This window comes from Chenopodium quinoa, unplaced genomic scaffold, assembly GCF_001683475.1.
Source record: "Chenopodium quinoa cultivar QQ74 unplaced genomic scaffold, ASM168347v1, whole genome shotgun sequence".
Lineage (NCBI taxonomy): Eukaryota > Viridiplantae > Streptophyta > Magnoliopsida > Caryophyllales > Amaranthaceae > Chenopodium > Chenopodium quinoa.
In genome coordinates this window covers 1,027,671-1,054,950 of record NW_018742393.1, presented here as the reverse complement: position 1 = coordinate 1,054,950, position 27,280 = coordinate 1,027,671, and the positions used below count along the sequence as shown (strand labels likewise).

The 27,280-nt window shown below is 34.8% G+C and overlaps 3 protein-coding genes and 2 non-coding genes across 6 annotated transcripts; 3 read left to right on the top strand and 2 right to left on the bottom strand.

The window, feature by feature from the left end:
- Positions 1 to 3,366: 3,366 nt before the first annotated feature.
- Positions 3,367 to 5,611, top strand: LOC110701530 (AAA-ATPase At5g17730-like). The gene is given in 3 exon segments (XM_021879168.1): positions 3,367 to 4,356; positions 4,359 to 4,666; positions 5,073 to 5,611. Coding segments are annotated over 3 exon segments (1,158 nt in total). The 5' UTR covers positions 3,367 to 3,953; the 3' UTR covers positions 5,520 to 5,611.
- Positions 5,612 to 8,571: 2,960 nt separating this feature from the next.
- On the top strand, positions 8,572 to 8,643 carry TRNAG-UCC. The gene has a single exon. It is a non-coding gene; the product is annotated as a tRNA-Gly (tRNA).
- Positions 8,644 to 8,871: 228 nt separating this feature from the next.
- On the bottom strand, positions 8,872 to 11,554 carry LOC110702851. The gene is made up of 5 exons (XM_021880596.1): positions 11,054 to 11,554; positions 10,540 to 10,617; positions 10,322 to 10,421; positions 10,022 to 10,164; positions 8,872 to 9,380 (listed from the first exon to the last, which is right to left on the bottom strand). The coding sequence occupies exons 1-5, from the start codon at positions 11,345 to 11,347 to the stop codon at positions 9,147 to 9,149; spliced, it is 849 nt and encodes a 282-aa protein (XP_021736288.1). The 5' UTR covers positions 11,348 to 11,554; the 3' UTR covers positions 8,872 to 9,146.
- TRNAG-UCC lies at positions 9,004 to 9,075 on the top strand. The gene has a single exon. It is a non-coding gene; the product is annotated as a tRNA-Gly (tRNA).
- Positions 11,555 to 19,793: 8,239 nt separating the features above from the next.
- On the bottom strand, positions 19,794 to 26,701 carry LOC110702842 (notchless protein homolog). 2 transcript variants are annotated; one of them, XM_021880589.1, is made up of 14 exons: positions 26,441 to 26,527; positions 25,664 to 25,778; positions 25,471 to 25,552; positions 25,280 to 25,369; positions 24,876 to 25,001; positions 24,118 to 24,245; positions 22,942 to 23,141; positions 22,705 to 22,768; positions 22,121 to 22,231; positions 21,573 to 21,710; positions 21,217 to 21,359; positions 21,080 to 21,134; positions 20,470 to 20,526; positions 19,794 to 20,347 (listed from the first exon to the last, which is right to left on the bottom strand). In XM_021880589.1, exons 2-14 carry the CDS (start codon positions 25,706 to 25,708, stop codon positions 20,264 to 20,266), a joined length of 1,323 nt encoding a protein of 440 aa, XP_021736281.1. In that variant the 5' UTR covers positions 25,709 to 25,778; positions 26,441 to 26,527; the 3' UTR covers positions 19,794 to 20,263. The 2 variants fall into 2 exon arrangements, with proteins under 2 accessions (XP_021736281.1, XP_021736279.1); XM_021880587.1 differs by lacking the exon at positions 25,664 to 25,778 and having other exon boundaries at positions 26,441 to 26,701.
- Between the last annotated feature and the right edge of the window lie 579 nt (positions 26,702 to 27,280).

Sequence of the window (27,280 nt, the reverse complement as noted above, 5' to 3'; positions counted from 1 at the left end):
GAGCTCTGCGGAGCTATTTTTATTACTAATATACGTTTTCTAGTGTTTTTGTAGAGTTGATATTATTTTGTAGGAATTTGCAAAATTATAATAATTTCCGAGCTTATTGAACCAATGCGAAGACATTAGAGTCGGATCGTACTTTATGACCATATATTTAAAGCCCAAGACCAAGTTAAAGGAAATTGGTTTGGTGATTAAGGGCTCGATACGTGAGGAGGTCCAAGATTTACAAAGTTATTATTATTTCGAACCAAGAAAGGAAATTGGGCCAAAACTAAAATCAATGGCGCAACTTGCTGACCCAAATGAAAAAGCAATCAGCCCCAATTAAGATCTGATGGACGTGAAAAAGCGGGCCCGATCGGGCGAGTGTACGTGTTATTGCTGTTTTAAGTCGGTTTGGGTTTAATCTTTATATACCCAGAATTGTTGGAGACGATGGACGTCATTCAATAGATAGCAACTTTGGGGTCGTTTGGCTCGCACAAGGGAATCAGAATGGAATGTAGAAAGGGAATGGAGGAGAATGGAATGAAACCCTTAGAATTTAGGGTGTTGTTTGGTGAGAATGGAATGAAACCACCATAGAACCACCACAGCACAACCATTGCACGATTTGCACCCCTTCCTTCATTAGTTTCCACCTTCTCCAGCCACTACACCGCCCAACCAACACCACACTGGAACCGACTGTCCCTCCTCCGACCTTTGCCGCCCCTCCCCCGACCTAGTGAGGTCTGTCGAACAACAATCCACACTGGAACCCTTCTCGTCCTCGACCTCAGCAATCCCGACCAAAATGCAGCTATCGAACTTCCCCAACAACATCGAGGATTGGGCCGTAATTCCGACAGTTGTTCGTCGCCCTTCTTCCGACCTGGTGAGGTGCGACCGGTTTTTCCGGTGGAGGGGAGGGTTTTTAAGGGTTACACAAGGGTCAAGAGAAGGGTTTTCGGGTGGGAGGAGAGGCAGCGAAGGGCGACAAGGGTCGGAGGAAGGCCGGCGAGCATCCAACGAGGTGAAGTGAGTTTCGGCGAGATACAGCAAGTTCCGGTGAGGTGCCTCCAGCTGATGGGGTATGGTGGTGGTTGGGGAAAGGGAATGGGAAAGGTAGGGGGGTGGGGAATGAGAGTAGGAGGATAACCCAAAAAAAAAGGGGGAATGAGAATGACAAAAAGGAAAAACCCAAAAATAAAAAGGGGAAATAGAAATGACAAAAAAGGGAAAACAAACACCAATAAAGGTAATCATTTTCATTCCCTTTCCCATTAAACAAACAACCCTTAGTTAATTTCCTTTTAAGCAGCTTTATAATATTCCTTAGGATTTCGCTTTTCGTCAATTTTTGTCTTTTTCTTCGTCAATTTTGTTTTTCGTTAATTAGTGGTAGTAGCTGAATTCTTGTTTTCTGAATTGTGATCATAAGCTTTGGATTATTATTAGTTTTTCCCTACTTTTGTTTTTTGAGTAGCAGCTTTCTTTATTTGATGATTATTGCTTTTCCTTAGATTAAATTAAATTGTTTTCTTTAATCCCATATTATTGTTTTAATTATGTCTTGTTTAATCGCTTTGCTTAGTTTAGTTTTAATTATGTGCGAGTAGTTTAATTCTAGGCTTCTTGGAGGATCCATAATTAATATGAAGGGATAAATTGTTTTGGTTGATTATTGATGTTGCATGATAATTTTTTATTGAATTGTTTTAATTCTTTACAATTGGATTATGAATCAAGTAGATGTGATTTGATTGTAAAAGTATAAGCAATATTGAATTCATGAATCGAGCATATGCTTATTTGATATTAAAGGCTATTTTTAATAGAAACTTAAATCTAGTAAATTGCGAGGGCCTGTTAGATCTATGTTGATTAATAAATTGCGAGAGCCTATTAATCATGTTATATGTGCAATATTAATTGTTGATTATATTGTTATGTTTTATCCCGGAGTATTAATTATTGATGAACCTGTGACCCTAGGCTTTTTTTATTATTGATTTTTCCTTAGATTAATTCATTTAAACCTTATTTGTTTCATGATAATTTAGATTATATTAATTGATTAGGAATAGAAAAACGTTGTTTCCTGTGGATACGACCCTATTTCCTCATCTATCTTAGTTAGTGGTTTTAGGAATTACTTTTGATTAGGTGATACGACTTTATCTTGTCACTTGCCTTCAAAATGCCAAAGTGAAATCATTGTAGAATGTCATGTGGACTTTTTATTAAATTATGACAAATAAATCATTGTAGAATGTTGACGTCTTATTAAAACGTGGACTTCTTATTAATTCTACGTATTTTCAGTAGTTTTCCTTACTAACTTATGCAAAATCATGAGTAGTTTGTTGGAATTTTTTTAGTTTTTTTTTGGTCTAAATGTCACCTAAGTTTATTTTTTTACCAAATTGTTGTCGGAGTAAGTTTTTTTACCAAATTATCGCAATGAGTCTTTTTTTATTTACCAAACTGGTCAATTGACCTAGTTTTTAGTTTTAATTTGTTATTACTCGGTGTATTTTTTCCACAAAATTTCGCTGAGTTGAAATTATTTTCGCTGAGTTGGAATCATTTTACCTAAATAAAATTAATTTTGCTAAATTAAAATTAATTTTACTTAATTTCTATTAAACTAAACTTATATTTAGAAAACTAAGCCTAATTGAAAAAATGAATGTAATATTATTTTTTTTTAAAAAACATAGTTACTATTAGGGTTGTTCATCGGTCCAAGACCAGACCGACCTGAACCAAACCGAGGACCGAAAATTTGAAATTTAAAAACTGAAGATCGGACCGATTAAGTTGGGATCGAACCAAAGCTGGACCGCTTTAAACCGATTTTAGAATTTTTTTTTAATAATTATATAGTAAACTCGAAAAAATAATGAAAAACAAAATTTTAACGTTTTTTTTTTAAATATATTTAGTACAAAAAAGCTCGTACAATTAAAGTTTTCTAAGCTTATTAAGAATAATTTTAAACATTATTTAAGGTTTCATGCATAATTTTAAGCAAATTCATTTTTTTTTTCTATTTTTTAAGAAATCTATTTTTTTTTTTAGGAAAACAAAAACCTTTTCAAGAAATCTTTTAAGGTTAATGGTTTATTAAGAAAACAAAAGGTTTCATGCATAAACACCGATTTTTATAGGGTTTTGTAACAGACTGAAAACCGGAATAATAGATTTCTTGACGCGGAAATCAGACCAGTTAACAGTTACTAGTACTCCGTAATATTTTCTTTCTCGTCCAGTCGTCCCTACTCTTTCTTTAAATCCTTTCCACAGTAGTCCATACCTTCTCCTCCTTATTTTACTTTTAGGAAAACAAAAACCTTTTCAAGAAAAAGAATGGAGTTTGTAGGAGGAGAGAGAATAAGAACGGGGTTACCAAGCGGAGCATCATTGTTTTCAGATATGCTTCACTGAGTGCAACCTTCACTTTGCTCCGACAAGCCTTTTACCAGTTTGTTCCACCAGTTGTACGACAATACATTTATGACATTTTCAAACAATTGTTCACTCGTAAATCTCCTCCTTCTCCAGATTGTTGTGAACTCATAATTGAAGAAGAGGGTAATGGTTTTTAGTACTAACCAAGTCTTTCAAGCTTGCCAGATCTACCTTTGCAACAAACTTAATGACTCTGCCAGTGTACTTAAGGTACTTTTATGATTTTTTTTTTTTTTTAAAATTGCAACACTAGGCCGGGAAAAACGTTTTTTTTGGTAGGAGCGAAAATATGTGCTAACTCCATTTCAAATTATTTGTACGGGCAAGTAATTTGAATCAGAGGTAGTTGAATTAGAGGTAGTATATTGACTAAGAGAGTGTTGCAATAAACCTTAATGAAGGAAAAAATTGTTATAAACTTGTAATAGATCGGAGATAATTTGTATATTTGGGGTCCCTTTTAGGTGAGTAGAGTACCAAATGAGGAGACTATGAGCTTCAAGCTTGCTGAAAGGGTCAAATACTCTGAGAATTTTGAAGGAATACATCTGAAATGGGTATTTAGTTACATCGCTTCTTCTTCTAAGGCTCGTTCTTCGGTTGATGATCTTGATAAGCGATCAGGTAGTAATGAAAAATCCTGTTTCTCATTGAGATTTGACAAAGAGCATAAAAAGAAGATTTGTACTGTTTACTTACCATATGTTGTGGAGACATCAAAAGCTATTGTTCGTGAGGAGAAAGTCTTGAAACTATTTTATTGTAATAGAATACAATGTGGTCCTATGCCTGGCTCAAGTGTTAAGCAATCCGTTAATATGGTTCATCCCTTTAAGTTTGAGAACTTGGCTATGGATCCTGAGTCGAAGAAGGCGATAATGGATGATTTGGACAGATTGTGAGGAGAAAAGAGTTTTATGAGAGGGTTGGGAAGCCTTGGAAACGAGGCTACTTGCTTTATGGTCCTCTGGGTACTGGCAAGTCGAGTCTGATAGCTGCTATTGCTAACTATCTCAAATTTGACATCTATGATTTGCAACTGGGACAGATTCATGATTCTAGCTTGAGAAATTTGTTGCGCTATATTCCAAGTAAAACTATTATCATTGTTGAGGATATTGATTGCTCTGGAGGGCTCCCAAGAGGAAGATTATACCACCCTGGCTTCGATGACTCTTCGGAGAAGGCCAAGAATGATCATCAGGTTTGTGGTTTCCGTTTTCTCCTCTCTGATTTTGTTGATATGTTTGAGTTCTTGATGAAGATGCATTATACAATGATATATATGTTGCATGTTTAATTTCGATCTTATTCTATTCATAACCCTTGTGAAGTACGAAGTACTTAGCTTGTATAAATCATGGTCGTTTTGTTAGTACAGTTTCATCCATATGACAAAATTGGTTTTTTTAGCTTACATGACAGTAGACTTGTATGATCTCTTTAATGCTAACTTTCTGTATACCAACTTTTGCCATTCTTTAAGCAAGAAACTAGCATTAGCAACCTTTGATTCCTTTTACATTACTAGTGTTAGTGTAATCTACCACCTAATTTTGTACACTATTCTTTCTAACAGCTAACCCTACTACTGCTGTTTGTTATAGCAGATGTCGCTGGCTGCACTGCTCAACTTTGCTGATGGATTGTGGTCTTGTTGCGGAGATGAGAGGTTGATCATATTTACCACAAATCACAAGGAAAGGCTTGAACCAGCTTTGTTACGACCTGGTCGTATGGATATGCACATTCACATGTCGTACCTTACTATGGAGGGCTTCAAAATCTTAGCCTATAATTATCTCCTAGTTTCTGGTAACCATCCGCTGTTTGGAGAGATCAAAGGCCTTTTGGAAGCTGTAAATGCTACTCCTGCTGAAGTTGCCGAGGAACTTATGAGAAGTGAGGATGTTGATGCCTCTCTTCAAGGGGTCGTCGAGTTGCTAAAGAGGAAGAAAACCGAAGCAGAGGATGCTGCAAGTATGAGACCTCCGGCTGAAACAGAGGATTTCACAGAGAAAACGGAAAGTGGGAATGTCTTGCCTTCAAAATGCTAAAGTGAAATCACTGTAGAATGTGGACTTCTAATGGCTTCAAGCTTTAATTCTACGTAATTCGTATTTTACCAGCATATTCAGACTATCATTTGTATATTTGGTGGTAAAGAGATTTTCCGTAGTTTTTCTTACTAACTTATGCAAAAGACTCCCGACTTCAGTGAGCTTCTTGCTCTCTTGGGGACCAAGATGTTAATTAAAACTTAATTGAGTTAGAAGCATATTTTGTGAATCTATTGCCTATGTCTTGTACAGCAATCAGAGCGAAAATTAAAAACAAGCTATTATTTCTACTTTCAATTAACTATTAGATGAAAGCCCGTGCGATCACGATTTTTCATACATATATCACAAGAAAAGATATTTTCCTATATACTCTAAGTTTATTTTATTTATTTATTTAATTATTTGATTTATTTTACAATTTAATAATTTCAAACAAAAAAAAAAACAAAAACGAATAATAATTTAATTAAAATGATATTGCCAATTACAAAAGTATAATTTTTTTAATTTAATTTATAATGCGACTTAATTTATTGTTGTTTTGTATTTTATTCGTTGTTGTTAGTTATATGACAATAATATGATATCTTTCAAACAAAAAAATTGTAAATATGATATTTCAATGATTACATATTAGGATGAAAACTTTAATTTGAAAAGATAATAATTTTTTATTTTAAAATAATTTAAATCCTAAATCATTATTCGTTGTTTTTTACACTTGAAATTAAACTCTCAAATCTATATTTCTTGTGATCTCTTGATCTCTAACAAATTATCTGTCTTTTTAATTTTTTAGACATAAAATGTTTAAAGAGGTAAAGTTTTTTATTGTGTTATAAGTTATATATTTTTTTATGAAAAAAAATCTTATTAATCGGGTATTTAGATAAAATCATTAATTTCATAAGATAATTTTTTTTTTAATAATTTAGATCCTAATATCCCACGGTTTTTTATACATAAAATCTCATAAAAATAATTTTTGTAATTAGATCATACTCATAATATTTTTTATTACATTGCTATTGTTTGTTAAGGATAATTTTTTATTAATTTTATGTAATTTATTCCCCTAATAAATATTTTGATAAGAACATTAAAAATAATAGTTATTAGATGTAATATTTCGATGTAAAAAAGTTTGTATTAAAAAAAAAATCGATAGGATCACCAACTTTGTTCACACACATATCTCTTCTATCTAATAATAGTGGATAAATAAAACATTTAGCAAAAATAAAATTTATATAAAATTAATCTTTATAGTTTTATAAAATAAATTAAAATATTTACCAGAAAGTGAATAATTGTTGTGAAATTAATCTAAAAATTGTAATTAAACAAAATTAAATATATGCATTAGAATTTTTTCATCGTCCCCAATCGCCCAAACAATAGTATTTTGGAAAATTGAATCATTATTTTGTTGTCGCTGACAATGCGTGCGATATTGCTTCTTATTTGTAACGACTGAAAAGTATCTAATGGAGTAAATTTTTCCTTCAATCAATTTTGAACAAAATTGTAGAACAAAGTTGACTTTAATTGAGGCATGAACGTAATTACCCTATAATTAAAAATAAAAAAATTAAATTAATTTTATGACTTAATTAAGCTACCTAAATCACAAAAAATTTGTTTTAATCATAAATTAATTGATAAAAACTAAAAGGTTCATTAAAAGATTTAATAAATGTAAACAATTTATAAAGATATAATACCTACTCATCCAATAGGATCATCAGGCGAGAAACTCGTACTTTGATATTCTAAAGATTTTTGCTCGAATATAATTCTCTGATTAAATTAGATCTGCATGTAAAAACAAAATTCAGTAAACAAAACATAAACATATAATCATTAAGTATCCCAAATAAACACAATTTAAGCAATAATCACAAATATACATTTAAACATGGGTTTTAAAAATTAGTCTAAGAATTACCCAGCCATTGATGACCTAATAAAACTGATACAAAATTAATGACACAAAACTTGCTTGGTTTGGTTTTGTATTGATACTAAATTTTGTTGGTGTCATATGATGCGTCAATTTATAATGGTAAAAATCACAAATTTTAATTTAATTATAATTAAGGAATAATTTTTATTTCTTATCATAAACACTATCAAAATTTATCTTATAATAGTAGGTATATAAATCCATATCTAAAGATGAATATTTTAAAAGATAATTTTTAGTTTTTTAAATAAATTAAATCCTAATAAATCAATATTCGTTGTTTTTACTTACGTGGCAAAATTCTTAAATCTCATTCGTCACTTTTGTTTAGGTGGCAAACGAATTTTTTAATTCCAAAATAAAATAGAAATCTATTTTTAATTGGTTGAAAATATACCTTTGCTTATGTGGCGCTCCGAATGCTCTCTAAAAATGTCTACTTTATTTATATAATATATATAATAGATTATCACGGAGACACGGAGTATTAATGTAAATTGAGATATAAAAATGATTACCAACAAATCTTAAAACTATTTATGATTGAGCTAAAATATATGAAGTTGAAAATTGTGGCCTTATATATGAACCTTCTGCTTTACTCATTTATAAGCTTAACATTTCCTTTCTCTAAACTACATTCTCAGATTTCTCACTACTGTCAAAACATCACACTAAAATGTAAACCTAATTAAAGGTCCAGAGAGACCAGGTACAGCGGGCTGATGATATTGCTAGGATTTGCCGGATAAATTGTTCTAATCTGTTATAATTTTAGTTTTATGATTGTTCATTTGCTCTTGTCCAAAAAAAAAAAAAAAAAAAAAAAAAAAACATAACACTAAAATGTAAACCTAATGATTATTTGACTATCCTACATGGTATATACTCTGTATTATACTTCGTACTTATTCTCTAAATTTTCTAAGTATCTAACATTATAACTTTCTCATGCATTAGCATTGGACATTGGTTACCAACTTACCATGCATCGATGATTCTTTGATAGTTTGATCTTTGTGGAAGATGGACAACATTGTTAATGGTTATATATTCTTTATTTCCAAGATTAAACATCAAGCGTTTGTAGTCCAACGGTTAGGATAATTGCCTTCCAAGCAATAGACCCGGGTTCGACTCCCGGCAAACGCATTTTTTATGGACATCCCAAGTATTTTTGCTCTTCAAATTATTTACAGTGGAACACACTGATCAATGTGATCATTTAACATGTAACTACCAACCCCTAACTATTCACTATTGTTACTTGCATAGTTGCATTTATGAGGAAATTGACCCCATTCAACGTATCAATATGATATGCCTAAATCAAAACTACATACGTTAAATCTCACAAAAATGACTCAAATCCGAACTCGATTTGAAGTTCTGAACAATAAGTTTGGCATTTCTATTACTCCGTAATTCCATTTCAAGGTAGGTAAGATACAAATATGTAACGTGTTATGAAACATAGAATGATAAAAGTACAGACTATGGAGTATACAAAAAGCGTTTGTAGTCCAACGGTTAGGATAATTGCCTTCCAAGCAATAGACCCGGGTTCGACTCCCGGCAAACGCATCTCTCGTTTTTCTTTTCCTTTTTTTTTGATCTCACAAGTTGAATAACAGTACCTCGAGCAATTTCATCTGTTAAGCAGGGATATCATGGCCATGTTCATCAGGCTTGTGCAGGTTGTGAAGGATGTACAACGAAGCAGACGACAGGAAAATACAGACAGCATAAGTCAACAGATCCAAGCCGGTGGCTATTGTCACCATCTTGCTCTTTTCAAACATCTTTACAATGAGAATCATCACAATAACGTGTCCAACTTTCGTTTTCAGTTCATCAAGGGAGCTAATTTTCATCCACCGAGGTCTCTCCTGAAATTTAAATTGTAGAAAGCACGGTAACTTCAGCCATGCTTATGGATAGCAACGAAGAAAGATGCAAAAAAGTAAGAAGCAGCCCCATCTAATCAATCACATGAATAAATGATAAAGGAGTTTGAGAGAAATCAATTCATTTTGAGGCATATATACATGATTTAGATGTATTAAGCTGTACCCCCTTTGTGCAAGGGTTCAATTATCCTAGACTCGTGAGCCACACCTACTCATCTACTCATTTCGAGGCATACATATATGCTCTAGATGCATTGAGCTGTACTCCCCTTGTCCAAGAGTTCAATTTTCCAAGACTCGTGAGCCACACCTACTCATCTATTCATTTCGAGGCATACATATATTCTCTAGATGTATTAAGCTGTACTTCCCTTGTCCCAGAGTTTACATTTTAACATATGCTAGACTCGAGAGCCACACCTACTCATCTAATTTATTCCCCCCCCCCCCCTCTACTTTTTTAGCTCCCTCCATGATCTTCCTTCTATATAAGCTTAGCTTAGCTCTTGAACAAAGTAGTATGCATATCTTTCCTTGCATTAGTCCACCCCAGTTACATTTAAATTAAAGTTATTCGAAAAGAAAACAAAAGGAATAGGAAGTTGTCTATTTGCAATCACCTTCAGAGCGAACATTCCAAACAAAGAAGAGCCATTCAGAGCCCGATCAGCATCAGGAGGCAGATCGGAAGAGGAATTACTGATGAATAATCCGTATAAGCCCATAGCAAACACCAACATAACAGTTCCAGCTAGGTACACATCTGCATACCAAGAATGTCAAGAAATTAAGAATGATAGAATCTTAATCTATGATCTTAAGGCTGAAAATAAACTGCAGGACAATATACAGGAAAGGAGAGAAAAAAAAAAGTTCTTATTAATAAGAGCAGTAGTATACAGGGGGAAAAAAACTCTCACCAATAGCTTCAACCAATCGGAGAACCATATTTCCAGTGTGAACTCCTTTGAGACAGGATGACCAATAAACTTTATATGCTTCCCAAACATAAACACAACCCTGCAGAAATAATCAATTGTACACTATGTTTCATATTGCATTTCGTCGAATGAGTTCATCCACAATAAAGATTTTACATGATCCTACAAGTGCATATGAAAGGTATAAAGAAAATTACATTCATGAAACATAGGACTGAACCAGCTAGTGATCCTGCAATAGCAAGAAGTGCCAAGAATCGGAAATCGAATATAACCTGCACAAAAAAAAAAAAAAAAAGTCAAGGACATAACATATAGATCAAATGATGAACCAAGATGATATAACACTATCAGCACATAAACAATTTTCACCGTTACATTGCCAAAGTTGTCAAACTATGTTGCTAGTGTAGACAAAAGACTTAAACCCCTTAAACATGATTTGTATAGTGATTAAACAAGAGGAATTCGGGCGATAAGAGCTCGTAAACTCGAGGTTAAAGCTACTTAAGAACAATAAGATTAGTCCAATGATTAGCATAATCATAATTCATAAACTTCCTTTATAATCCAAATATCAAGTCTCACTTTCACTATCAAATTCACCACAATAACATTATTTTCAGCATCCCCAGATAATTTAACAATAAAAACAGAGAAATTAACATTAACCCAATACTTAATAAACCCTAATATGATCAAAAGATTTACCCTTTCAATAGTAGACTCAGCGGATTTAACAAATTTAACAAAAGGGTTTCCATTAGGGTTAACAATAGCAGAGTTACTAAAATTAGGGTTTTGTAAATTGGGGGAATTTCCGACAGTCGATTCACTAGGAGATGGAGGCGAAGCTGGAGAAGTTGAGCTCAACGAAACGATTCGAGAGCGAGATAAGTTACCGAAACGTTTCGTGATTTTAATTGGGTATTGCGTTTTTTTAATTATGGGTGTTGAGAAATTCGGATGTAAGGAAGTTGATGAAGTGATTACTGCAAAACCCATTTCAATTTTATTTATTTATTTTTTTTTGGATTTGGGGATGAATTTGAAGAAAATAGAAATATGAAGAAATATCAAATAGATATTAAATAAATATATGAATGATTGAAGAAGAAAAATATTTAAAAATTGCTAAAAATGGAAGATGTTGTGGGGTCTACCGAATAAGGAAGTTAGTGTTGGCGGGAAGTGTTGAGACGTACCGTTGGAGGAGATAAGTGTGCAATCTCAACAATGGCGGGTGAATTAATTGTAGCCAATTATTTATACTGACTATCTTATTTTTTATATTTTCTTAAAGGAAAATTGTAGCCAACCAATTATTATGCATGATTTACATATTTTACATACCACTATACCAGTTTTTTGATTTTGTTGATTTTTACAAGGTTCTGGCCGATCTTTGAGTACAAAAAAATGTTGTATTATTCACAACTCAATTTAAGTTGGCGAAATTTGGCTCTTTCGAATGAGTTATGTTGTAGGGATATGAAATTGATAGGTTGTTAACGGATTGGTTTTTCATCATTAATTCGCTACTTGAAATATTTCTGAATTTTTCTTTGGGGTTTGGGTATATAAATATATATAGTCGTTGAAAGTAAAGTAAATAAAAATGGAGTAACTCCTATAATATTAATAGAGTAACTCTTAAAAATCTAAAACCTTAGTAGAATAACTCCTATAACACTAATCGAATAACCCGCCCACATATAAAAGTTAGTGAAAGTCTATTCAAAGTTTTGATTTCATCTCAAGATAACTTTGTCGTTGAACTTATTCTCAACAAAAAAGGTTTTAAAATTCCGAAATTTCTCATGTCAAAATATACCGAATTTCTAGTGAAGATCAATCGAGACATATAGATTTAAACTTTCTCGCCATATGAAAAATTTGAAAGGAATAACCTACTCTTGAGAACACTAAATGCTTTTGTTAGATTTTACACTACATACACTATATGAAGTGACATGTTGACTTATGAGTTAATTTATCTTTTGATTTTATAAAATGAAAGATAAACAACAGTTAGGACAATCTTTATTTAAAACTCAAACCTAACTCATCAAAATTATTACAAAAATAAAAATTTGCTACAACAAAATGGGCCACTATCTTGATGTTTTTTTTTTTTCTTCAAATGGTTGTTATCTTGATAAGTTTGCATGAAATTACCTAAGAAAGTAACATAACTTGTTGCTTGATTGCATTCTCGATAAATATTTTAGGAATTTGACTTGTGATTTACGGGTACAAAGTACATATGTGTACATGACTTGCCTATAAATCTGCTAAGCAGTTTAGCGCGCTATACCTTGACTTTACATAGTCATACTTCTAATTTCATACAAATCATTACAAACTGTATTTCTTATTCCCTTCATATTTTTTGCTCTTCTCATTTGAAGAAAAAATAATCAAAATGTGAATAAAAATAATCGGAAGAGCAATACGAACTTCATATACAAGTAGTATTATTTTTTTCCAATAATTCAGAGCAAGAATTTCCAATTAACAATTTAACACCACTTGTCGCCGAAGTCGGCATCAATAGTTCCACAATCCCCACCCCAATTGAATAGAGATCACATATACGAGTCATGAAAGTCTACTGGGTAATTTCACACAGCAAATTTGTCATTTTTCTTTGCATCCTTACTTCCTTTCTTCCCTGAGAAATTCTGTGCTACGAAAAAAAAAAATGGCAGAAGTTGTATTATTCAACATTGCTCAGCAGCTGCTGAACAACATGAGCTGAACAGCCATTGAAGAAGCAGCAACAATTTGGGGCTACAAAACCCAGCTTGCCAAACTCAACAACACAATCAACGTCATCAAAGATATGCTCTTAGATGCAGAACAAAGACAACCCAACAGTCATGCTATTCAAGGTTGGCTTCAAAGGCTTCGTGTCGCGGTGTATGATGCAGATGACCTGTTCGACGAAATCACCAGCTTAACTACCCAAAAAGAGGCACGTCTCTTCTTCTCTAAAATCAATCAGCTTCATGTTGGTAGTATAATGGGTAGAAAAATTAATAAATATAAGGGAAATATTAGATGGTATTGCAAATGATGGTGGGAATTTTGGGTTCAGATTGCAAGTTAATGAGGATCGAGTAATGGGTAGGAGAAAACGTGAGCAGAGTTATTCTTTTGTACGTGAGGTCGTGAGGAGGATATTGTAGGAAGGGATAGTGATAAAGTTGCAATCTTGGAAATGTTGTTAATTGAATGATAATGTTGAAGAGTTTGTTTCAGTTATTCCTGTTGTGGGATCGGAGGACTTGGGTTCAGCTAGCAACATCTCACAATTCTTCAGGAATTGCTCTGATTCAGAGAATGGCATGCCGTGGATTAGCTGCCTCTCTTTGCTTCAATGGTTTAGCATGCATTAGAGAATGCTCTAAATTAATGGAGTTGCCACAAGAGTTCATAGTTTCATACTTCCTCTGTTCCACAGATATTACAACAAGGATGAAATTACGCATCCCAAAACACATTTTATATGTTAAATATCTATAATTATATAAGAGTAAAAATTATTAAAATATTGATATTATGAAAGTATTTTACGAGACGAATCTAACAAGATCCCACAGAACTATATTTTACTTTACGCATAAATCATAATATGTGGTCAAACAAGCGTGATTAAAGCTGTGCACCGTGCTGTGCCGGGCCACTGCCGACCGTGCCTAGCCACACGACGGGACGTGCCGGCCATTTCCACAAGTCGGCCCACGGCACGGCACGGCCCAAGTGCCTAGCGTGCCGTGTCGTGCCACCCCCTGTGCCGCCCATTTATTATTTTTTATTATTTTTTTTTAATATTTGCTTTATTATTTTGTTACAAAATATTAATTTTATTATAAAATTATTGTGCTTGGCGGGTCGTGCCGACGGGCCGGTGTTCGTGCCGCCCGCCGTGCTCGTGCCAAATTTCAATTTCCTTGTTCGCGGCACGGCTCACGGCCCACCGGCCGTTCCACGTGTCGTGTTGTGCCGCTGTCGTGCCCGTGCCGGGCCGGACCATCTGGCGTGTCGTGCCGGGCAGCCCGCGTGCCAGCCCGGCCCATGCCCAGCTTTGAACGTGATGAATAGTGTAAAACTCTAGTTGTTGCAATATTACTAGAACGAAAAAAGAATATCTTAGCAAGTTAAAGGAGCTTGAGATCAACTGCATGTTCATCTGCCCAAACACAACAAGGTTTCCTACATATAGTGGGTGAGTGGCACATCCAATTTTACAATGGAGGGAGTAAATCTCAAGACTTTATCTCATATTTAATTTGGGAAAATTCTCAATAGAGACAAAAATAAAAAAAAATAAAAATTGACGAGCATGTGAAAGAATTCACTATTTTAAAATAGAAGAGTCCAAGTATCTAGACATGATCAAATCAAGCACAGCCCCAAAAAAAACCCAGGTTTTAGCAGAGTTCTTTGGGCTCGAAATTCAAGCCTTATCCGATTTTCCAAAAATAAAAACAAGTTTGGGCAAGCCAAAATAACTATTTTTACTTAAAAATTTGACCCGACTTGATTTTTGATCCAAAATAGCGGATTTTGGCATGACTTTTCCGGCCCAAAGTTGGGTTGGCTCGAGATGGGTCGATTATTTTTGGAAAAGCCCGACCCATGACCACCTTTATAAGTACCCTACAATATTAAGGGTGAGTATTACACATTTACACTTATATACTAACTCTCACTATAGCTCTCAAAGAGTAATACAAAATGTATAGTGGATTTGGGAGATTGTGTGTGTGTAGAAACACTCAAAGGGTGTTTGAGAGGTTGAAACTTTGGAAGAATATTGGAGGATGATGCTCCCAAATGATGTCCATCATTATTGATACCAGATTAAATGTCCCTTATTTCCCAACAATTAATATTTATAGATATGATGTAGGTGGATACATGCTCCCAAAGGATGTCCATCATTATTGATACCAGATTAAATGTCCCTTATTTCCCAACAATTAATATTTATAGATTAGATAGGGAGGTAGAAGAAGTGTGTGAAAACTTCTACATGCATGCATGCTCCCGAAAATATTCACTTAATTTTGGAAGCCTTTTCAGAATTTTCCAATTGTTCTACTTTCTTCAATTTCTTAACATGATAAATTTTTCTAGAGGCCTTCAGACACCTTAAGACATTAATTAGTGGGACTTATGGAATTTGAGCCATACTAACCCAACAGTGAAAATGAGGGGCTAGCCGGCTAGGCCCCAAAGAATATGGTCGGGTCTTTTGGGTTGCACATTATTATGGAGCAAAACTTTGACAGGTGTTTTTTTTTCAGGCAATGAGTGTGAAAGACAAGGAGGCCTAAGTTTGGAAAGCGCCAGTACCCCAAAGAATACGAACCTTTCTTTGGTCATGCCTTCACGACTGAGTCCTTTAATTTGCAATGCTAACAAGCTCAAGAGACACTTGACCGATGATCTCTCACTTCACCGTTGCCAATCACACACTGATGAAATGCTTCTCCACTTGTTAAGAGACTGTCCTATAGTTAGGAAAGTCTGGAAGAATGTGGGAGGCTCAACTCTTTATCCAACCTTCTTCACTGGCGACTTTAATGCTTGGATGGTGCGCAAGATGTGGCCAACCGCGTTTGCTACCACCTTATGGTGGTTATGGAGATGGAGAAACAATGCTTTGTTTGGTAGTAGCGAAGCAATCCCTACTGATACTGGTTCCTTTTTACGAAGCAAAATCGATGAAACTTGGAGTGTTTTTTCAACCTAAGCCAACAGAATTTAGTAACTCGAGGCCAAAAAAGGGAAATCTTTATCAAATGGAATGCACCCCTTACAAACTAGTTTTCATTGAACACTGATGGAGCCGCAAAGGGGGCACAGCTGGAGGAGGGGGAATTTTGCGTGATTACACAGGCAAGTATATATGTGAGAAGCTTTGCAGCCAACTTTGGAGTATGCACAACCTACAAAGCCGAGCTCCTAGCTGCTGAAATGAGACTTTAAATGGCGAGTACTTTAGGAATTGAATTTCAAAGCTAGTGTTGCAAATGGACAACGAAGCTTGCATTGAAGCTATGAAGGACCCCGAGCACATTGGTGGTGAATGTGTTCACATTTTTTAAAAATTATCGTAGGTTATTTAGCTTTTTTGGTTGTAATTTTAAAGTTGTTTTCTGTTTTAGAGAGGGTAATAGGGTGGTGGTGGGCTTGCTAACTTTGGTGTTCGGCTTGAAGAAGGGGTAGTTTATTTTGATATGCATCCGATCGAAATATAAGCTCTTCTAAGGGAGGGATATCATAGGAGTCACCTCTCTACGTTTTATTATGTAATCTATTTTATTTAATGAATAAATGGGCTTGGCCCTAGTTTGCATTAAAAAAAAAAAAAAAAAAAAAAAAAAAAAAAACTATTATTATTACACTTAATTTCTACCAAATATCAGCCAAGTAAATTTTACAGTATCTATCTAATCTTTACCAATAGATTAAATTTGCACTCTTTGCTCGCCAATTTTTTTACTTAAATACTATAAGTAACTTAAATCACTAACCTCTACTATACCTTATTGAGTTATTTCTACACAAAAAAAACTCCCAAAAAACTATTACAAATTTAACCTTGATCAAAATGCATAGACAAACAAACTAAAGAATGGTAAAATAAATCTAACATAAAAAACATTCACTATAAATTCTAGAACAAAATCAATGATCTCAATTTCATGCATTGAATTTATAATAAATTAAACCAAAAAGACTATATACTCCTTACCTTCTTTCACTTACTTCCCAAAGAATTTCGATTAATGAAAATTTCAGATAAACATTGGCAACATTAAAAAGTTTTCAATCTTACAACATGATTAATACAATAATGATAATTTCCTCTTAAACAAATCTAGGGATGTCAGTGGGACGGGTCTCGCCCGCCCCATCCCTGCTCCATTTGTGTACTACGCGTAGTTGAGAAAACTATGTACTAAAGGTTATGCAGGTGAGAGAAAATTAAAAAAGGATAGAAACTAAGTCTATTTTTTGTTTTTGTACAAGCTAAAATTGAAATTAAGATGGCAACAGTTGGTTTGCTGAATATAGCCAAATCAACGATGAAGAAACTGGAATCTGAAGTTCTTGCTTCACACCAAGTTCAAAATCTGAGGGATCCATTAAGCAGGGTCTCCCAGATGCTTGAAAGTGGTGTTGATATTAGAGTCGGGACAGTTGAGCTGAAAAATTGACAGAGCTGGTGTATGAAGCAGATGTCTTGGTAGATGAAGCTGCTACTCATGTTGCCAAGCCGAATGTACGCTCATTTGCCTGTTTGTATGGAAAAGGAGTTCTTTTTGGTAGGAGAATGGGCCCTAAAATCGAGAGGGTTCGCCAGGAACTAGTTCTACTTGCACAAACAGCAGCTGATAGTGCCAGCGGGTCGGGTGAACAATCAGTTCCAAATTCTTGTTTGGAACGAAGGTAGTGGTGAATTGTTGCCCAAAGTTGGAATCCATGCCTCTGTTTCCAGACGTTGAAGTACTTGATCTGCAAAATATCAACAAAAAACTACTCGAAGTTCCCAACGTGACAACGCTTCCATCATCATCTAGTTCAGAGGCCAAGAGGGCATCCACAAAAACTCCCACTGCTCAAGACACTGCATGTAAAGGGTTGTCCTAGTTTAAAGACCTTAGCCCTTGGGAAAAACTCTGGTAAACTAAAGAAATTGGTGGTTGAAAGATTAGATATGTTGAATTCTTTAGCTGAAGTTCTGAAACAGCTCACTTCTCTTGAAGAACTTGAAATTTCTAGTTGTAAAGATCTTGACCTTTCAGGCAGATGCCAACGTAGCTGTGGTGAATGTGAGGAGTGTGGTATGCCATGGAAATCTCTCTCAACTCTTCGTCGTTTAACTCTAAAGGAGCTAACAAAGCTAGTGACTCCCTGTCGACCTGGGATCCATTAAGACGCTCAAAACTATATGCATTTCAGCATGTAATAATTTGAGTGTTCTGCCTGAGTGGGTAAGCAAGTTCACTTCACTTCAACACCTTAGACTTGAGGGTTGTCTAGCATTGTCAGAGCTGCCTGAGAAGCTAAAAGACATTAGATCTTTAGTGAAAGTTGACATCATAGAATGCCCCAAATTAATGAAACGATGTAGAAAAGGCGGTGAAGACTGGCACAAGATTAAACATGCACGAGTTCTATGTCACAAGTCCTGGCGTTATGCATTAATGTCAGAAGCAGAATTACCACAGGTATATTGTCGTCTTTCCTCTCGAATCCTCCTCCCTCGTACCTTTCTGTTGCCTAAACTTACACTAGTCATTGCATTTCTCAGAAACCCAAAAATCAGGGAAAAAATATTGCTTTTCATTCAGAAGATCCTACTATTCACGTAGATGTTACTGTCAGACGGCAACCAAACCGTAACATGTGATGGGTGAGCCTCAAATGTATGATTACACCATTAAATTGCTGTCATTTTAATTTTTTTGCCTTTGTGTTATGGCTGATTATATTTGGTAAAAAGAAAAAAAAATCATTCTAATTTTACTGCTTATTCTACAACATGCCATTAAATGATTTTAGTTAATTTTTTCGTTAGGTATACTTTGTTTTAGATAAGCTAAGATTGATTTGTTATACTTATAATCAAAGTGAAATCTCATGATATTGCTCAAACACTTTATGCAAATGACCCTATCTTAATGTCAGGTTACCAATATGCTCAGCCCAAATATAGGGGCTACTAAAATATATTTTTTCCCCTTTTGTTTTACCAGATATCAAAGTGAAGGTGTCAATCTCAAGTATCAGGCAGATATTGAAATAGCTCGGAAAATGCTGCTCTGAAGCTGAGCAAGAAGGCTGAAAACCCCAAGTTTCAAACATCACTTGAATATAATAAAAAGTTGGCACTGATCTTTGGGCACTTATAAAGATTTCTCAGCTATATTTTGCATCTATTCGTATTTTCTTCAGCAGTTGTCTTGGCAGTAATATCTCAATTCTCATCATAGATTAATATATTATGTGTTTAGGCCAGGGGTCTAGGCCTTACTTTAGTACAATTATTATCGGTTTGTTTATTAGTAATTTGCCACTATATAGCTGATGTATCAGTTTGTTGGTTTGTTTTTTTTTTTTTACTGTAATTTAAATGAAGCTTATTCTGCAGAACAATGTTAGTAGATAGAGATAAGAAAATAAAGCTGTACGCAGTTACTCCGTAATTTTTTTGCTATTATTTGCAGTAGTAACCACATTAATTTCACCACAAAGACAGGAAGTATTCCACATTTTAAAATTAGAAGCAAAATACCATACTGCATTGAGGCAGCAAGTAAATAAACTGCAAAGTTAAGCTCACTGATCTAATACAACGTACCAGTCATGAAACACATGTAAATTGATTGCATTTCTGCAGGTATGATTAGAATATGTGCGAAAATAAACATGCTCAAATCATGAGACAGATACTGGGGAAAAAATTATAGCTTTACATCCAAAAATGGTACCGATCTCTCTACTAGAGTACTATAGGCTCTACAGCAGTATTTAGTTCTTTTTAAAGCACTGAAAATATATTTGCGACATTATATGACTCATAAGCAACTACAAATTTGAAAAGAATATCCTTGTACATGTTAACTTAGCAAAGGCAAACAAAGTATATAAATGGGATAAATTTAATAAGACCCACTTGAAGAAACAGGGAAAAGTTGAAATTACAAAACTAGTATGAAGAATGTCAAAAGAATAGAGATGGAGAGAATGCCCAATGCTTGTGGCAGCAGATCTTGCAACTGCTTTTTGCGCATCAAATGCTAAATGCTAGGCAATGATAAAAACATCTTGTCGTGCAATGGTTAACGCCATCAGAATTTTTAGCCCTTCAGGCCCGCAGCAAGCTCAACAAGTCTCGATCTAGCCCATCCACAATTTCATTACTCTATCCCTGCCACCAGATGCCACCTTCTCACCATCTGGACTCCAATCCACAGCAAAAACCTGTAAATGTTAAAGAACAAGGGCAATTTGTTGTCATAAATCAAAATTTATGTCTTCAAAAGGGAAGGGGGGGGGGGGGGGGGAGGGTAATCCAGGTAGAAATATTAATTAAAATATCCAACCTCATCTGCATGGCCTGGAAGGTCTTGTTTCAGCTTCTGCGTTCTGATATCCCATATCTAATTGAGAAGATAGGAAATCAGTAAGAAACCAAATATAATCATATAAAATGCAACTAATCTCACAAGCCACACCAACATTATTATGATTAAAGACTAAATCCAGCAAACAGAAATAGACCTCATCTTCATCACACAATTTGGATCTCATAATATGAAGAAACAAGGTGAACCTACAATGACGTGATATATAGCCAGAATTTAGTTGGCTTTGTGCAAATAAGTTAAATGATATTATCACTTCATGTTAGAGTTCTAGCTTATGTTAAATGAGAGTCAACTTCTAATCCTGTATGTTGCCTGCACAAGAAAGGCATCATATTTTATGTTCATCCTTCCTGTTTAGGGGTTACTACTTACTACGGAGTCAAAATTCATATATGATTCAAGGTGATATTGCCAAATACTGAATGAAGCTTTCATGATGAAATGGGGTATCACTATCTATCAAGGTTCCTAAGGCTACAAGAGAAAAGGTGGATTGAACCCCTCTACATTTGCTGAGATAACTTCTCGTTGAAGTGGAAGTTGGATAATTGTTACTTGTACTAACCTTTAGCGTGGAGTCCTTGCTACCGCTCAATAGGAGTCTGCTATCTGCAGACCAACTGCAATGGAACATAAAATATCAGATCAACAACAGCATCCACCATATTTTGAAAATTTGAAGAATATAGGAAAAATTCAGACCTTATTTGATAAACAGGCCCAACATGACCCCGAAAAACAGCAACAAATTTCCCCGTAACACCATTCCACAACTTAACAGATTTATCAAAGGAAGCACTTGCTACCCATTGCCCATCAGGAGAAAAGTAAACATGATTCACAAGCTGAGTGAAACAACAAATGAAAATCTTAGATGGCAAGGTAATATTTTCCAGCCAACAAGTGACTATTATATTATAGCCAATAAAGAAATGTGGAAAAGGAGATACAACATTGAAAATCAAATATGAGTAACCAGTTAGAGCTGGAACACTAAATTTGAGGCCAAACTACATAAGCTTTCTAAAAAATTAGAGGAAAAAAAATCTCAGTCTCACCTGTTGATGCCCTGTCATTCGAGCTTTAGGGTGCTTGCTTACAGAAGGTTCCCATAGAAACATGGTGAAATCATCAGAACCTGAAACCAGTCTCTCTGGAGCATCACCTCTCATTTTGTTGTATCTAGCCAAAGCAACCTTGGTTTAAACATGGAATGATAGATCAGAAACCAACTAAATTGAATTATAACACAAAAAAAAAAAAAAAAAAAAAAAGGATATGAAACAGACTCTTAGCTATGCAGTCAAGAAATATCTGTGAGCTTCTTAGTTCCTTAGCAGACCAAATAAAGCAAATTAATTCTACTTTCTGTCTCAGATGACAACTCTAACCAAAGGCCAGTTTCTATACATTCCATTTATCAGAACAATTATTCAAAAATGTGAGCTAAATACATAACTATACGAAGAAAAAAGATGGAATAGTATCTATGAAAAGACTTGCCCACTCTTAGAAAAATAACCACTTGCATGTACAATATGGATGACTCACAACTATAGACTCTAACTTCTGGAGCTGCAAGCATAGAGATTGAAATCTATGTTACCTCCTTCATTTCCTCTGGGGAAGAACACTTCTTTCCTGTGTAATCAAAAGCTCCAGTCCGAAGGACATACTCAGTACTGAGTGCCAGAGAATTGACCCAATGTCCATGGCCCTAACATCAAGGTTATAGTACATTAAACAATGCAATGAAGAAATTTAGGTCCAGGTAAAGAGAAGATAGCTACACATCAAACAATACTGGTGACAATTAAGGGTTAATGAATAATGTGAGGGAATCCACTGATGGCGAAGAATCCACAGTGCCTTAAGTGACCTGCAAACTCAATAACAGAGATAACCTCACTACAACAGCACCAGAAATGCAGTTCATAGCTAACTGATATCACACACAAAGTACATCATCAATTACAGCAAAAAAATCAGAGAAGTCATGAACACCACAAATGAAGAGAAAATCATGAAAAATTGTGATCTACGGCAGAATATAATCACAACCAATAAACATATATTTAAAAAAAAAAAAAAAAAAAAAAAAACAAACGAAACAAACAAAACAAAAAGAATTGCATTCAACACACTGCAGGGTATGACTTGAAGAATCCTTGATAAAATTGTCTAATATACCTTCAACTCACGAATTAACTTCCCCTGTTTAGTTTCCCAAACTTTTATGGTACAATCCTGAGATCTGTTTCAGGTTAAAAAAAAAAAAAAAAAAAAAAAAAAAAAAAACATTATATGAGCAACCAGCACAATTGAGAGCTCTGGCTAGCATTACTAATTATTAAAATGATCAACAGATTAGTCAAAGCTACAAAGGAAATCAATAGATAGTTACAATCATGTACTTTGAGTACTTACCCAGTATAGATGAAACCATCTCCACCCCACTTTACACATGTTACAGCTAGTGTATGCCCACTCAGGCACAGTACAATTTTACTAAGTGTTACATCCCATACACGTGCATCACCATCTTTGCTAGAGCTTACAAACCGGCGACATGGAGATTGAAGGTGTACAGGTTCCCAAGATATACCAGTAATCCATTTTTTGTGCCCCTGACATGAAGTTCAAGAAACTTATCGGTGAAGAGATATGAAGAAAGCTCATAAATTTAAATTTTTGACACCTCAGCTTGGCCTTCTCCAATTTTGTCCCCCCCCCCCTCCCTTGGGAGAAAAAGAGGTTGTTGTAGGTTAGCGGACCCTTTCATAATCTAATATATATATAAAATTGAGCCCTTTGCGTATTTTCAGACCTTAGCGCTCCAATCTCGAGGGAAAGACAGACAATTACATGACTAAAGTATTCTACTAGTCAGACAAATTGTTATGCTATGACATTACTACTTACATAAAAGTAACTATATACAAACTTGAGACTCCATAACACATGAATCTCAAGCAAAGTATAGTTAATAGCATGCAAAGGAAAATATAGCATGGCCCCTATTTGGCTATTTGTTTCAAGGAACTAAACTTGCACGTCTACATGTCAATAGGAGTGAGAACATTCACAAGCTACCAACAACTTTCTATTTCTTAAGCTAGAGGTGGTGTTGTCAAAATTACTTCCTATATTTACAAACGATCAATTAATTTTAATACCATGTAAATATTACGAAACAAGGTCAATATAAGCCATCTCTAGTAAGGAAAAATCTTTTGTACAATTACTGTCTGGCTGAGTTGATAAAAACAAACCAGGAAAAGTTTTTCAAAGACAATAATCATAGGTCATGATGACAAATGATATTTCTCTCGTCAGACTTATAGATTAGAAGCTACCAATCGTTAATATTCAATCCTTAAACCGTACAATAAAAAGAAACATAGCTAAGGGAAACCATGATAACGTATAATATGGAACAGAGACCCTAAAAAGTAAAAACCTAAGTTCTGCTTAAAGCTCATAATTCGTCAACCATGAGTTGACAATGTGGCATTGGACCCCTTTATAGTTCAGAATGCACAAAGCTAGCAACTTAAATCTTTGATATATCTTCTTATATTTATTTTTGCACAAAAAGTTTACCGTAAGTGGGCTTCCTGATGGTTTTCCTGTCTGAGGATTCCAACACTGAAGCTCTCCTGCCTTGCTACCACTGACTAGATATTTACCATCAGGGGACCATGCTATGCAGAGTACCCAATTTTTGTGTCCTAAACAAGAAAGAACCAAAGGAACTTAAGAAAAACTAGTAAACAAAGTCATAAGCAAATAGGAGTATCAAACAAATGAAAGACATGCAAGCACACAAAACCATTATTAAGATACAGAAACTCCCAATTCACTGAGCAGTACTTATTAGCACAGTCATAAACCTTTCTCCCCAAGTTCCCATAATTTTAATGTAAAATCTTACTACTTTTTTATCCTACATAAACATCTCCGTAGAATGAACTGAAAGACACAATACCATTAAGTTACAGAGTCCCAATTCACTGAGCTGTAACTTCACTAACTCATTCACGAACTTTTCTTCCGGTAACTTGAATAATCAAGACTTATACTCATATATCCTACGTAAACATCTCTGTAGAATGAATCAACTACAAATAGCCCATATAAATAATCCAACTGCCATTAAAATGTTATTAAAACAGAAGAACAGAGAGCACATCGAGACAACCCCCCAAATTATTCTTGCGAATCATAAAACTTGGATTAAAAAGGAGATCAATGATATGCGGAGAGTGAAACAGAAGGGTACAGTAAGAATGAAGTTTCTAATGCAGCTCTCAGGTCACTACATGCATTTCCAAAAGCTCCAGTTAATCTAAGAACCAAACCTGTACAAGTGAACATTGGTGTTTGAGTAGCTATGTCCCACAGTCTAACAGTAGTGTCACCCGATCCACTGGCTAACTGTTGGCCATCAGGACTAAATGCGACTGAAAGCACAGATTCAGTATGACCTGCAGCACAAGATCAGAATAGCGATAATCAATAGCTAGACCAACTAAAACAGATCACTAGAATATGAGACAGTAAGCCAGTATTATCAGCACATAGTTATTTATTTAACCACAACAAGACAAACATCAAATGGTAGCTTCTCGCCTTCTCCCTAGTAAATTGGCTTAGCCCTTGATTTTCTTTTCCCCTTTATCATTCTTCTTGCTAGAATTCACAATGATTTAGAACATGATTTCAGTATCTGAATGGCTTTCTCATACACAAATAAAATAATTACCAGCTATTGTAGCAGAGCAACGGTTAACAGGACGGATGCGGAAAATTGCTTGAGGCTGATAAACTATTTGAACAACCTTCTCCACAGAAACTGCATACACACCATATATTAATAGCCTTAGGAAGAAATCAAGATATGACGCCATCAATATGGGAAGAAAACACACTAATAATACATTTGATAAAACCAACCTTTATTTTTCTGTAAATAGTTTCCCAGTTCAACAAGCAACTCATGATCTGATATATAGAAAGCATATGGTAGTTTATCTTCCTGAAATAAAAAAGAATAAGGTCACTTTCTCCACTGATGTCTGATAGGCAGCTTATGTGGAACGCACTTCAAGCTTTTCAATTATCTTCATTACAAATTCCATTGTTATACCCAGCATAGGGAGGAGTAAAAAGTTGGATAAAGGAACACCATCATTTGATGTTTAGCAAGTTATCAAGTTATGAACTTTGCTTGCCCTGGACTTGAACATCAATACAAATAAACCCTGCACGCATAGACCAACCAAAGAATCTGAAATTTCTGAGTATCTAGATACGATCACTAAAGCACCCACCAGATACCGCCACCTCCAATTTTGAAGCAAAGGGTAAAGCATTCTTGTAATCTTATTATCCAACATAAAGCAACACTGATGATAAATGAATCATGAAATCGCTACAAATGTGAGAACTTATGTTTTAATACTAAAGAAGCTAATTTTCTACCACACATAACTACTGACTCCCAACTTCAAATTCAGTGATCAGCTGTAATAGAAACATGAATTCATGCAACTCCAATTCACACAAATCTCTTCCAGCTTCAAAACAGTGCCAACCTCCTCCTCCCTCCTCTCTCTCAAACACACACACATAAATGGATACTTCATCAATATCCCAACTCGCCCCCTTTACCATAACCAAATTTATTTTGATTAATTTGACGTTATAACCAGGGGGAAACCCATTGAAATTAACCACAGTTCGTGAATCAGCTAGTTATACAAAACCCATAAAGCCATAACACTAAATTTGATATAAGCAAGAAACCGCATAATTATGTCATCACAGTTGCAAAATTTAATCAATAAAAAGTACCCAAAAACTGTAAAACTATTGGGAATTTCTTAATCAAACAAAAAAGAGTATGTTAATGAGAAAAGATTACATTGTTGAGAAGGGTATTGACGATTTGTTGAAGTTCTTTAGGACCAGCATTTTGAGGAAGATACATGGCAGTTCCAAGAGGGTTGCCTTCTGGGTCTGCCAATTGACACATCACACTGTTACCGTTATCCATCTCTTTATCTCCTTCAACCTCCATTGTTATGGCAGATTAATAATTATCAGAGCAATTTTCCAAAGTTTGGAGCTTGCAAGGTTTTGGGATTATTAGGGTTTATCAAGCAACTTGAGGAAATAAGAGGGACACTGGGGCTTTATACTTTTTACTCCGTATTTATTTTGTACGGAGTATTTCTCTTGAAATACATTTTGTTCTTTTTGTTTTTTCAGACTATAGTAAAAAAAAATACGAGTACATAGTTATAATTTTTTTTTTTTTAAAGGTAAGGAGAAATCCCTTGTAAGTAGGGGGGAAATTAGGGATTTTATTTGGTTGGGGTGAGAATCGAACCCCTCGTCATCGGTGTTTAAGTTATTTTGATTAATTCGTCGTAATAACCAGGGAAAAAAGGTAAAGAAAAATCCCTTTCAAGTAGGGAAGAAATTAGGGATCCCATTTGGTCGAGGGTGAGAATTGAACCCTTCTCATAGGGGTGGAAGAACGATCTCCAACCATTAGGCCAACCTTGATTCTCAAATGCATAGTTATATTTGGGTATTGAAGTTTGAACAAGTTTCGAGTGTAAAAGGATGTTTCTACTTCACACACTTGCCATCAACCACCACCATCCACTCTTGTCATGACCTCTGTTGTTACATTTTATTGGCAACCACTATGTCATTCAGCCCGTCAACCACCACTCAACATAAGGAAAATGAAAAC

Bases quoted from the DNA above. Each gene is read 5' to 3' on its own strand.
- LOC110702851 (XM_021880596.1), bottom strand. From the start codon at position 11,347: ATGGGTTTTGCAGTAATCACTTCATCAACTTCCTTACATCCGAATTTC. The intron at 10,618-11,053 runs GTAAATCTTTTG...TTTTTTGTGCAG, and splicing joins CTGAGTCTACTATTGAAAGG to GTTATATTCGATTTCCGATT. The intron at 9,381-10,021 runs GTGATTGCAAAT...TTTAAATTTCAG, and splicing joins TTGGAATGTTCGCTCTGAAG to GAGAGACCTCGGTGGATGAA.
- LOC110702842 (XM_021880587.1), bottom strand. From the start codon at position 26,596: ATGGAGGTTGAAGGAGATAAAGAGATGGATAACGGTAACAGTGTGATG. The intron at 25,002-25,279 runs GTAATTATTTTA...CTTGTGCTGCAG, and splicing joins TTGCTCTGCTACAATAGCTG to GTCATACTGAATCTGTGCTT. The intron at 21,360-21,572 runs GTGAGACTGAGA...TGTTTCACTCAG, and splicing joins GAATGACAGGGCATCAACAG to CTTGTGAATCATGTTTACTT.